At 35.2% G+C, this 13164-nt stretch overlaps 1 protein-coding gene across 4 annotated transcripts; it reads right to left on the bottom strand.

Annotated features, from left to right (window-relative positions):
- Positions 1–5251: 5251 nt before the first annotated feature.
- Positions 5252–10584, bottom strand: LOC111798401 (putative WD repeat-containing protein C2A9.03). Of its 4 annotated transcripts, none has more exons than XM_087125630.1 (10): positions 10333–10584; positions 9883–10018; positions 9626–9793; positions 9398–9484; positions 7040–7174; positions 6842–6952; positions 6672–6763; positions 6482–6587; positions 6303–6389; positions 5252–6220 (listed from the first exon to the last, which is right to left on the bottom strand). In XM_087125630.1, exons 2-10 carry the CDS (start codon positions 10012–10014, stop codon positions 5807–5809), a joined length of 1332 nt encoding a protein of 443 aa, XP_086981756.1. In that variant the 5' UTR covers positions 10015–10018; positions 10333–10584; the 3' UTR covers positions 5252–5806. The 4 variants fall into 4 exon arrangements, with proteins under 4 accessions (XP_086981756.1, XP_086981757.1, XP_086981759.1 ...); XM_087125631.1 differs by lacking the exon at positions 10333–10584 and adding an exon at positions 8046–8121; XM_087125633.1 differs by lacking the exons at positions 9626–9793; positions 9883–10018; positions 10333–10584 and adding an exon at positions 8046–8098 and having other exon boundaries at positions 9398–9482.
- Between the last annotated feature and the right edge of the window lie 2580 nt (positions 10585–13164).

The raw sequence follows: 13164 nt of genomic DNA, 5'->3' as shown, positions 1-13164 counted from the left end.
ATCATCCTATTCAATTATTTCCCGAACCAATAAATATTTTCAACTCAATTATTGTACTATTAATAACGTATATAATCAATTAACTAAATATTTTCTCCAGATTTTTCGACACAAAATCTATACGAAATTCGTAAAATCTCATATCAGTTGGAACAACCGTACATTTTTTATAAGAGTGTGGAAATTTCTACCTAGCAGACACGTTTTAAAACCATGAAGCTGGTGGCGATACGTAACAAGCCAAAGCGAACAATATCTGCTACCAGTAAGCTTGGGCGGTTAGTCGATACGTCTTAAATATTTTAAAAATACTAAAAAAAAAAAAGAATTATTTTGATATTATTATATAATATATGTTTATTTAATTAAAAGAAATTGTATAAATATAATGGGAGAAACCTTATCTGCCAGTCTGTGTGGTGATGGAGAAGTGTATGGGCGGCTTCGTGATATCATAAGTGATTGTATCAAAACTCTTTCAATTGCTTTGACTTTTTTTATTTATTTATTTATTTGCATATAATTAATAAATATGTCCCCAATATATATATTTTAATATTTTTACTAATTGGAATTAAAGTAAATAAATAAATAAATAAATATATAAAATAATTAATTAATGGGTTGCAAAGAATTTTCAAAAAGGCTAGGTCATCACTATACCCCTAAAAATGGGTTTGGTAGGTCAAGACCCACTTGGATTTTTCCTTTTTATTTTCATTGGTTGATTCTTCCTTTTGAATTCACAATTAGTGGCTTATTTGGTTGAAAAACCCTCGTGTTTTGGATGCGTTAAATTACGGGATGGACAGATTCAAGTTGCACGGGAATTCGAGTTCAAATAAGGTAAAAAAAAAGTCCAATACGAGACAGAAGTAACAAACATACAAAAAGAGTCGAACCCTCGAGAAGAAGAATGTGGGTTTGAGCTGAAACCTAATCTCCCTAGTCGGTTTCGTGAGGGGCACGCACGTTCCGTGCTTCCCGATCATGCTATCTTAATGTAGTCTGTCTGGTCCCCTTTTTAACCTAATTTGAAAACGAGTTGACAAACCCTAAAATAGATACGTTCTTCACTCTCAAATAAATTTTATGGATTTAAATTAAATAATAAATAGTATTTTTAAGGAGTATATATATATATATATTTTACAAATTATATAGTTTTCATCCCTACCAATTAATTAAATATTTGAAAATAATAATTGAAATAATATAAGCTAAATTGACATATATATATTTTTTATTTTTTATTGATTTGAATATAATTTAATTAGTTAAATATTAGACTTGAAATTAATTTTATTTTTTAAAAAATCTAAATTTGAATAATAAGAGCTAAACCAATGGACAAAATTGATACGGATCGTTCGATAAGAAAATGATGTCATGATGATGTCATAATCAGAAAATCGAACGGTTGTAGTTATCGAGGTTAAAAAGTCGTTAACTATGGGTGGTTGAGCTGACCATATAGTTGGGTTACGTCAGGGCGTAGAGTTAGAATTGGAGTTTAAGTGAAGCGATACACAAAGTCACGTGCGGCGGAGACAATCGCCGCAATTTCGGCGCCGGTTACTCCACTTAACTTGGTGGCTTTTATGGCTTTCCTTATTCCCACGCGCCAACTCCGCAACTGCAGGCTACTCGCCAGCTGTATTCGCTGTGACCTTCACGCAGAGGGGAAGTGCGTGAGCTAATCGAATTAAATTACATAATCTAATCTTTCAAATTAAAATATTTAATAAATTTTTTTAATTTTGTGAGTGATAGATTTATTGTAATAATAAAACTACAACTGTAATTTAATTTTTTTTATATTAAAATAAAAAAAATTATAAAACTCGGAAGTCAATGACTTGAAAGAAAGGTTATTATGTCTTAACTTTGAATATCATCGAACACCACCCGTCTTTAAAATTGAATTTAAAGCATTCTTAAAGTACGATAACTTCAGGTCATCGAGACAATCAAATCTCGGGTAAATATATATTTAGGTTAAAAGATATATTTGTCTTCTTTAAAATGACGTAAGTTCGAGTCCCTACATAGTTCAGCTGAAGAGGGGACGAAACATTTTTTTTTTTATAAGGGTGTGAAAACGTCTCTTTAACATACACGTTTTAAAACAGTGAGGCTGACAGTGATACGTAACGGATCAAAGCGGATAATATTAACTAGTAGACCTCATACAGACGAAAATAGGTGTCGTTAGTTATGTCTTTATTTAGCGGGATTTTTCTCGTGCTCTCGATTATTCTCTCAGACAAAGCAGCACTATCCCCACATCGAAAAAATTGAATACGTTACGAGCTTTATCGAAACATATGAGCTACTTTGTGTTATGTGTGGCCCTAACATATCTTTTAGATATGAACTGACCCACTTTGTCTCATCGTGATCCAATTGGAGGTACATGAATCTGAATTTTTTTTTGAGAAAGAGGCATCTATTGGCATGCTTGATGGGACCGACACGAGCTCCTATAATTTATCACAACAGTACATTTTTCATCTCGAAAAAAACCCACACTAATAAAATTGTCCCTTCTTACTTTTTCTCGACACAAATCTCTAAACCCTAATAAATTATTTCAAATCTGTCCACCTTTAATTGTCACAAATTACATTTTAAAGTAGGTCTCGAATAAGCCATATACATGGATCGAGAACTGTCTAGTCACCTTTGTCATGTCACGATATGAGCTTCTCTTGCACCTATGTGTTCAAGAGGCAACGGTTATACGTGTATCTCATATATATATATATATCACCGTAATTTTAGCTCACTATCCTTCATTCAACTCAATCTTCAACCGAGTTCAGTGAATATCTAAAGGGTGATCAAACTCTTGAATAAAGACGTAACTCAGTACCCAATTAAATCGTAAGAAAGGATTGGGTTAGGCCAACCCTAATCTCAACCTTGACACGAGGTTGGTAAGCACGTCGTCCTATCTAAAACTGAATGAATAAGAAAATTATTAAAAAAAAAAAAAAAAAAAAAAAAACCAATTAATCATTTAAAAGTAAAATTTTGTAAGGATAAAATTCTTTTTTCTTTTTTAATTGGTAGGAAAATGCCAAAATTACGTGGGACCCACTAAAAGATCTCTTACGCGGTTTGACAACTTTTTCTTCATTCTTCATCTCCCCACGCGGTCGTTTTTCTTCTCGTTGACGGACCACTTATTTTCTGCCACGTACCCCAATACCCTTTGTGGTTCCCAGCTTCTCACAGCTAACCCGCCAAATTTTAGCCTCCACGTTTTTTATTAAAAAAAATATATTGTAATTTTCTTTTTGTCAAAATTGTAATTTATTTCTTAAATTTGCAACCACCATTTACTACATATCATCTCATCATCATTCTGAGACTGTTAAAAATAATTGTCCACACCCTTATCAAGAATGTTTTGTTTCCATCTCTAACCGATGTAGGATCTCACAAACCATGCTCTTTGGAAGCGTAACGTCCTCACTGGCACATCGTCTAGTGTCTAACAGCTTAAACCCACCACTAACAATATTGGAGGAATTTCAATCGAGGACATTTAGGGTTTGGTTTATTTTTGAAAATGATATGTATACATCACATTGAATGGAAGTGTTGTTTGTTGGGAAACCAAAGAAAAAATGTAGAAGAAACGAAGAGTGTTTTATTTAAGCTTTGAAAAGAGCTCACCATGACCAACCTTCTCAACCAGCCATTGCCTTCTCAACCTAACCAAAAGTCCAACCTTCTAGGGCTTTCTATACCCTAACCTCACCTTTCAATCTTTTTCTCCCCATTTTTTTTTTTAAATAAAACTCTTTTTTTCCTATTAAATTCATAAATTTAAAATAAATAGAAGGATTATATATATATTTTTTTAATTTCCCTATATTCTTAAAAAGAATCATTTCGACAAATTCGATAAATATATATATATATATATATATATATATATATTTTTTTTTTTTTTTTGGGGTTTGAATGTTAGTCAAAATTTTAATTTTTTTTTTAAATAATAATAATAAATGTGGAGGAGGAGGAGGGTTTTGAAAGGTTCAAAGTATTGGTTGGAGGGTCATTTTCAAGAGGGGATTTGGATGATTATAAGCATTAGATATTCCAACAATTCTTCACGCATGCTCACTCCACTTTCCTTCCTCCTTCGATTTTTCAAACTTTTTTTTTTTTTTTTTTTTTTTAATTTATTGGGGGAATGGTAATGTGACCATTTTTGTTGGTGGGGCTGTTGTGAAAAAATGGGGGGATGTGGGCCTTAGACGGGGCCCAAATTGGAAATGAAGTTGGGTGTGTGGGCCCTAAAAGGGGCCCAAATTGGAAATGAAGTTGGGTGTGTGGGCCCAAAGTTGATTTTGGAGAATAGTCCAAACGAGAAACACGTGAGTGTGACCTGTAAACCAGTCACCCTTACAGGACAAAGCTTCCCATTTCCTTTTAACTTCCTCCCAATTATTTGAAGCTATACAACTTAACTCTTAACTATGTAATTGGGCACAAGATGTTCATAGTTGGATGCTCTTTTACGACCCACTAGGCTTTGTAGAACCAACTTTCGAATCAATAAAACACATCATCTTACGTACTTTTTATAGGTCATAAACATGTTAGATCCGAACTTAAAAGGTTATAGACCTAATGCATATTGGGGGAAAAATTGAACTTAGTTGGATATTCTAAGCTTGAAGGAGAAGTCAAAATCAAGGGGTCCAAAGTAGGAGGAGACAAACTTAAACATACCTAGGATCGACTCGATGATTGTAAGCCTGAGGCATGACACCTAGGGTCTCTAATAAGCCCAAGGTGAACTACTCCTTGGGCCAAAAACGAATGTAGCATAGTTAACCATGGGTTGATTAGGACAAGGGTAACTGAACCTTTGACCTAACTTAGCCATACTAAGGCTCGAGGGCGTTGGGTGAACTAAAAGCCTATTTGGGGTCACGATTATACTTATTTAAGATGAGTTACCTGTGGCCATGGGTTGATTAAGACAAAGGTGGCTCCGCCTTTGGCTTAACTTAGCCATACTATTACTCAAGGACCGTGGGGAGATTATATCACGTGTCAAAAGCCTGTTTGGTGTCAGGATTATGTTTATCTAAAACATGTCATCTATCAAATGTCCTAGTCATACTTGTCCTTGTCCAAGGCATGTTGTCTATAATCACACCCGTTCGAGTCCAAGGCATGTTGTCTATAATCACACCCGTTCCAGTATTGTGAGGTTTTTACTATAAACTAATCACCAAAATCACTCAACATTTATGTATTATATAAATACAAGAAATGAATTGAATCAATCTGTTCAAAATGGACTGACCATATTCATTCCAACTCCAAGACAGACACCCCAACAAGACAAGCGAGGTCCAAGTAAGATGAGCTACAACAGCACATTGGCTTGCCTTCTCATCCTCTCCCGAAGTACAACTAAAACGGAAACTTCAGGCAGACCTCTTTACTTTCAGGACATTGATGAGCCTCAAAAAACCGAATGCAATTATATGACTATTATACACAACCTTTCATTCATCAATTTAACCTTCCTTCCCTCCTTCTCTACCCACAAAACAATCCGAGCTTCGATCGAGCTCTCGTAATCCTAAAACGACGCCAAATCCTCCAGAGAATGACAGTGGTGCCCTTTACTCTGTATTTATACGGGTCAATCTGCCGCTAGATTGAACTTTTGAGAACACATAATAGGAAAATTATACATATTCTTATATACAATTCCATCTGCATCTTCTTTGCTTCATTGAAAGATGGGGCTGGCCTCTTAACGAGTGATCGTCTAGAAGATGGAATCTATGTACTTATTATGGTGTCGTTTGTTAAACTCCAATACACTACCATAGGTTCGATCGGCAACGCCAACGAACAGAGCTTCGGTGTCGGGACTAAAGGATATTCCAGCAATTTCCCCAAACATATCGATTTCTTGTGCTTGTTCATAACCTGTTCGACTTTCATAGATATGGACGAAATCTGCAGGCTCGGCCATCGACAGGAATTTACCATCCAAACTGAATTTGACGCATCTGATTGCTCCCATTCTTCCCTTGAGCACAGCTAGGGACTTGGACGTATTCCTTATGTCCCACAGCCTGCAGGTGGTGTCTTGGTTCCCAGTGGCCAAAATGTTTCCATCAGGGTGCCAGGCAGAAGCAAAAGAGTAATCTAAGTGCCCTTTGAGGCTCTCAATCACCTGAGTCGACATTTAAAATTTTAACGGGGCGAGGGTAGCGAGTATGCAAACACATTGATAGAAGCTTGGAAAGATAACTTACCTTGCCAGAGTTGGCATCTGCAAGCAGGCACTCTGTAGTATCCCCAAGGACTGCCAGCATCCTCCCATCAGGACTAACAGAGGTGTTCTGTAGAAACAAGAAGAGGGGAAATTATGAAAAGAAAGAAAACAATCAGAATATGAGCGAATCGTTTAGTGTCGAGTTTGCATCTCACTTACATTTACGGACCAGCCAAATGTGAAGCCGTTAAGGCAAGCAAAAGTCTTGGCATCGTAAATCCTAACTTTTGCATCATTATTTCCTGTGACGATCCTCATTGCACCACTGTAAGGAAAAAGATACATAATTCATATGCCTCGAAGCAATGAAAAGATGGAACCCATTCGGAAGAAATGAGATGAAACTTACTTGGGATTATGAAATATATCAACTGCATTTGTGATGGCATTTTCTTCCGTTGTCATTTTGGTGCAAAATGCAACTCCAGGATGATTCAAGTACTGCACTTTGAGGGAAAAGTAAATTAGATACTGGAAACTCCATTGATAAGTAGATGGGTTACAAAAAAATCTTCATACCTTGCAAATTAGTTCCCCTTGGAAACCACCAGCCACAATCAAGTTCTCCTGAACTGACATTGCACTTATCTGAACTCTAGACAGTGACTGGGATGAGACTCCAGGGCGTTTCTGTTAAAGAGAAGAAGATCAGCCCATTCTAAGAAACTAAATTTTAATCAATCAAAATTTTCAGCTCCCTTGGTCTGCATAACATACCACGGTGGGAACAATTTGTTTAGCCACATTGAGTACTTCTTTGCCTCTCCGAAGCAATGGAGACCAGTGCATTACTGAGTAGTTTTGCATAAGGTATACATCATGCTTAGAAGTTGCCCACAAGAGATTTCTTAGCTGCAAGGTGTGAACAAACAAATCAGTTACTGTCATCAAAGGATAACATTCTAGGGTTTTAAATCACGACATAAGTTCATAAGATTTTCTCTCCTATTCGACTCTATCGCTTGTCTCTCCGTCTCTCACACACTGACGCAACATGCAGATACAATAATTTCATTCTGGCTTCAGGTATGCATGATTAGTTGCCCCTTGAATTAAATAACTAGTTATGTAACCAAATCCAAAAAAAAAAAAAAAAAAAAAAAAAATTAGCTGCTACTATTAATTGAATGGTTATGCCTTTATCCTTCAATGATGTGATCTAGACGTAGGAACCAATTTGAATGCTTCCGAAGATCAAAACTATTTTGAAAGAGAAAGAAGGCGATGGAGAGAACTAAGATAGACAGCTTTTCACTGAAGGAAAGGTGTCTTCAATGTTTCAAATTATTAGACTTTATAGTCTATGAAAGAAAATTGAACCAGGACCTCAAGTTGGGCTCTTCAGTGTTTACTGCCAGTAGAAATAGATAACCAAAGATGTATAGAACGCTAACAAGGCTTTCAAAATGCTGGGCTAACAAGATATGCACAGAACTAAGATTGCTCAAATCAGCAGGCTGACTCTGTACAGAACTAAAAAAGATATGCACAGAACTAAAAAAGCAAGCAGAAGTACAATTCAAGGAATAAATAAAGTATCATGGATACAGAATATAGCAAATATCAGGCAGGTAAGTCAACTAATAAGGATGCATGCAATAAAATTCTGATAACCATCGGCAATAAATATCAGAGTTGGTTTAGCCTCTCTAAAGGCCAAAAATATGTGAACTACAGGTTGCTACAGAGGCTTCTTAAATGCTTAGATATTTGCCTATCGTACCATATAACATTGTCCTGGCAGCTGCTCAGATATAACTTCCACTGCTTTAAAGGCTGAAATAGCAGAAATAGCATTCCTAAATGCCACAGATGGGTTAACGTGAAAAAGTTGTATTTAAAACTCCTAGCAAAATTCGTATTTACAATAAGTATCACAAAGAAAATGAAATAACCATAGGGTCCCCCATTTGTCGTTTGTCCCAGAAGTATGCAAGAGGGAATTCAAGACCAAGAAGGTACGTCCAGGCAATTAAAAGTAACAATAAAAGTACAGCGGATCAAGGGGAAAATTCACAACCAAAGAACTAGCTTATCCGATTCCTACCATTGCAGTGATGCATAGACATCCAAAATTTAGCACCACACTATATTTCATCAAATAAATGATGTCTGAAACATGTTGAAGATTGCAGCCTTGAAATACACTTATAAGGTTATATCATAGGTTGTCCAAGAGTTGGGATGCAAAACTATAAAGCAAGCATGAATCAATCATACATCTACAAATTGAGATTGCATAATTGTAAGATAAGTGAGCACCGTTTTCCATGATCATGGCTTAACAGGTAACCAAGCACCCGAATATAAAAATTAGATCAATAATTGCATGCCTGACAAGTTGAATTGAGGCCTCACTGGACCATAATTTTTAAGCTGAAAGACTTTACAAAGTAAGTTAGTTTCAGGTAATTAAATTCATTTCAAGTGAACAAAGTTGTAAAATAGAGCCAGCATAACAAGAATTCTGAGCTTCATACCTCGAAATGTATGATCAGGATATAGAGCTAGAATCATTTATAAACACATCCATAAAGGATAATAAAATATTCAAAACCTGCAAAACTACAATGCTAATAATGGCTGTATAAATATGATCAAGAGACTATAAAAGAAGAAGACATCCTAATCAGGCGCAGTAATTTGATAAATACATTGCCATTCCAGCAAATATGACTTGGGACACTTGCATAACTCGGAAAAAATAAGCTCTACGATGAATAACTAACTAAAAACCAATCATTAGCAATATATGGTGATGAAGCATCTACTGCTCAAAGATGTAATACGAATCTAACATTAAATTAGTGAAATATGCATTGACGTAAATGAAAATTTCTAAAACTTTGGGGAATAATTAATGCGTAGGATGACTAATAACGGGAGTTCTATTTCTGCGTAGATGACTAATCCACGTCGTCTGTCCGCTTCTTTTAATTTAGGAGTTCTATTTCTGCTTTTATTATAATTAATTGGTTCTCGCAGAAGGGGCGGACGGATCTCAAAATCCTACAACTCTATCTGGAAAGAAAGATAAGCCCTTATCTTTGATCAAAAGAGCTCATAAAACTATACCTGAAAATGAACAATGGTTGATTTAACAAGCCTCGTATTGAACTGGAAGTCATAAAAATTATTCCCCTTCTCCACTTGCAAGCATTCCTGTCAGAGGAAGTCGATCGATGAGAAGATAATCATCAGGAATTAACAACGAACAAATTTAAATAAGTTAAAACAGCTTTGGTATTCCCCAAACAGTACAAATAAAATACAGGGGACGAAAATTGACGAAGGAAAAAGCACCTTTTCCAGTTCCACACGAGAGCGTGACAGACTCTCATAGTTCTTGTACTGGCTCAAACGTTTTTCCCGATAATTATCTCTGGTGAAGGCGAACCTCTCCCAAGGTATTCCCTGGATATCTTTCCCATTCCTAGCGTCGAAAGCAGAGGTATCCGTCTTCGGCGTGCTCTGCAAAAACAAAATTCCCAAATCAATTTATAACGATATCGCTAAGACAGAAGAAAAGACAAATTGAACAGAAAATTAGCAAAACTGACTGTATCCATGTCGTCTTCGAAGTCGGAGTCTATATGCTCAATATTCTGATCAGTATGGAACTCATCATCAGAGAAAAATCCACCATCGTCAAAATCATTCACAGCAAGATCGTCATTCTGAAAATGCTCCATCAGCCTACAAACATTACGTGAAGCTCAATCAGTTGAAAAACACACCTAAACAAAACCGCTTCACGAAATGGACGTACGTAACAAGAAATAATTCGAAACAAAACGAAACTTCGATTGAACACACACACACACACACAGTCACGCCAACACGACGCTGATTCGAAATGAAACAGAGCAAACGAGAATCACAAAACGAGACCAACAAATGGCATAAACAGAGTTAACAAAACAAAAAAGTAAAAGAAAAACACCATAGAACTGGACCGCGATAACGAATGCAGAATGAAATAGAGCGGGAAAAAAAGTGAAATAGTATACCTTGAAATGGTGAGAAAACAGGCAAAACCAACAGATGTCGAAGAGAAACAGATCAAAAGAACAAAGAAAGGAAATTCAAGCAGATGATCTCGTCTGAAAGAGACGAGCTCAGAGAGAATCAAACAGAGAACAAAAGGGAAAAAGATTCAGTTCAAGGTGGAAGAAAGGCGCCAATGGCGGAGAGAAACAAAAAGAGAGGATGAGAAGGGAAGAGTCTAGAGAGAGCGTTGTATTGAAGAAAGCGAGAAAAGAAGTTACAGAGCGGTTGCTTTTATAGCGGAAACAGAACGGGACGGGACGGGACGGAACGGGGACTGAGTTGGCTCAGTGAACGGAAGCGGAGTGGTGACGTGGAGTGGACAGGTGGGGACACCCCGTAGGCCTTCAGCGAAACCACCGGTTTCTTTGAACCGGCCGTTCCCGGCTCGGCGTTGAATGGCGGCCGTAAATTCTGGCTTTCTATTTTTACTGTCATGAAATTTACCCTCCCATTCCACCGTCTCTCCCTCAACTTTTCCTCTATTTTTCATCTTCTAAAAATATTAAAATAAAAAACAAATTTTAAATGATTACGTGGCATTTGTGTCCACAATTATGATTTACTAGGTCCACGTGATCATCTCGCGCCACGAATTCCATGGACTGGTTGGATATCGTTCCTTCCTTACACGTGGCACAACCATTTAACGGAACCCAAACGCCTCGTTATCCTCGGACCGAACACAATAAAACGCCGTTAACAGTGGATAACAAGAGAAGACACCAGATGCTTAACCAGGGTTGAGTTAGTGGAACCATGAGTCCGCAATGGGTTTACGAAGAGTTAAAAGTCTACCGCCTGTGAAACTTGGGCCCATTAGAAAGACCCGATATCTAACCTTGAACGTTAATTTGTTTTTATATTTTATTATTGTTAAATTATTCACTAATATTTATTTTAATATTTTAATCTATCGCTTTAATTTTTAAATAAATTATTTCCAGGTAGAATAAAAGTATTTGTTTTTATCGAATGAGTTATTTATTTCAATTTAATTTTTAACTTCTTAGCTAAGTTAGAAACACGTGTCAAAATTTAAATTAACTATAAATATGATTTTTCATTTTTTTTAATAATAAAATAATAACACGGAATTAGTCCATGTTAAATTATAATAACGTATCTAATAAATCATTGAACGTCCAAAAAAAATATATTATAAAATCTTAAACTTTCAATTTTGACATTTTTTTTTGGTCAACCCAGCTCGAAAATGAAGAGCATCTAACATCTATAACTTTAGTGATGCGTCGCGACTTATGTTTGAAATTTGAGTTTTACGAGATTTTAGTTATTAGTGTAATATGCATAGATAAATATGATTTTTTAAAAAAATAATTAAAAAAACTGACAACCCGACTCATTCAAAAGAACAGAGGGTTTGGTTGGAATGAGTTGGGTTGTGAACTCTATTCACGTTGCTCGAGAATCATTAACCCAACCAACCTAAAACTTTGAGTTAGTCCAAGAGATTTACTCCGTCAGTGCTCACCCCTCAATTTGAAGAATAGTTAGGTTATATATTATTAGTGAGATTCAACATCGGTTGGAGAAAAAAACAAAACATTATTTACAACGGCAACATGTTTTAAAACATTGAGGGAAAGCTCGAAAGAAAAAACCCAAATAAGACAATATCCGCTAACAGTAGGTTTTGACTATTACAAATGGTATCAAAGTCAGACACGGGGCAGTGTGCCAGCAAGAACATCGGGTGCTGAAGGGGAATGGATGGAGAAGGAACCGAAGCATTTCTTATAAGGATGTAGAAAAATTTTTCTATCACATGTGTTATAAAACTTTGAGGGGAAGTCCGAACCGAAAATGTCCCAAAATAATATATACTAATGTTAAATTATTAGTTTAATTTTTTATTTTTTTTTTAAATTCAAATTTGCACACAATTGATAAATATAATAAATAAGTAATTTTTATTACTTTAAATAATAATTTAATTAACAAATAATTACTCGAAAAATAAAAATAAATAAATAAATAGACATATCTCCTTTTGTAATTAAAGCAAAAAGAAAAAAAAAAAAATCCCATAATGCATGTTGGAGCTCCACGGAATATAAGGTCGGCAAAAGTTCACAGTCAGCAATCGTACTTCCATTGACCCAACAGCTAATATATTTCTTTTTCCTTTAAAAAAAACATTATAAAAATATCCATATTTCCAAATTACTAAAGTGCAGAATCATATATTATACATCATGGGCGAACATTTTATTTCTTTTATAAGATATTGAAACCATAGGTTATAACTCAACCTTATGCTTTTTTTCATTTTAATTAATTAAATATTTCGGTAGCTTCCTCAAATATCCTTAGAATTTTGATTCCTTTCTTTCTTTTATAAGCCTCCCTAATGTCAACAATCACAGGGTCATTTACGTCTTTTTATATTAATTAATATCTATAAACTTTTTATGCCAAATATATAGTTTGAATCCGTTTTTGTTAGGGAATAACAAAAGTATTTTCAGAATTAGGTTTTTTCGGGACGGAAAATTTTCAATTTAATCGAGTATATAAGTCCAATCAAATGATTCGTTTCGAGTCTCTGATCGAAGACGGGGAGGATTTTTCCGCCTACTAGTCAGGTCACGTGAAATTAATCACGTAATGATTAAATTATATAATTAAATTAATGTCATAATCAACAACAAATCTCGAAATAAATCGAATATAAACTATGAATAATAATAATTATTGAAATAATATTAAAAATAATCATGGCATGATATTTTGATGAGTTGTTGTTAAAAATATTATTAAATTAATTTAGA

Source organism: Cucurbita pepo, chromosome 7 (assembly GCF_057944985.1).
Source record: "Cucurbita pepo subsp. pepo isolate OVF chromosome 7, ASM5794498v1, whole genome shotgun sequence".
Lineage (NCBI taxonomy): Eukaryota > Viridiplantae > Streptophyta > Magnoliopsida > Cucurbitales > Cucurbitaceae > Cucurbita > Cucurbita pepo.
The sequence above is the reverse complement of the archived record's forward strand: the minus strand, read 5'-3'. Positions and strand labels throughout refer to the sequence as shown.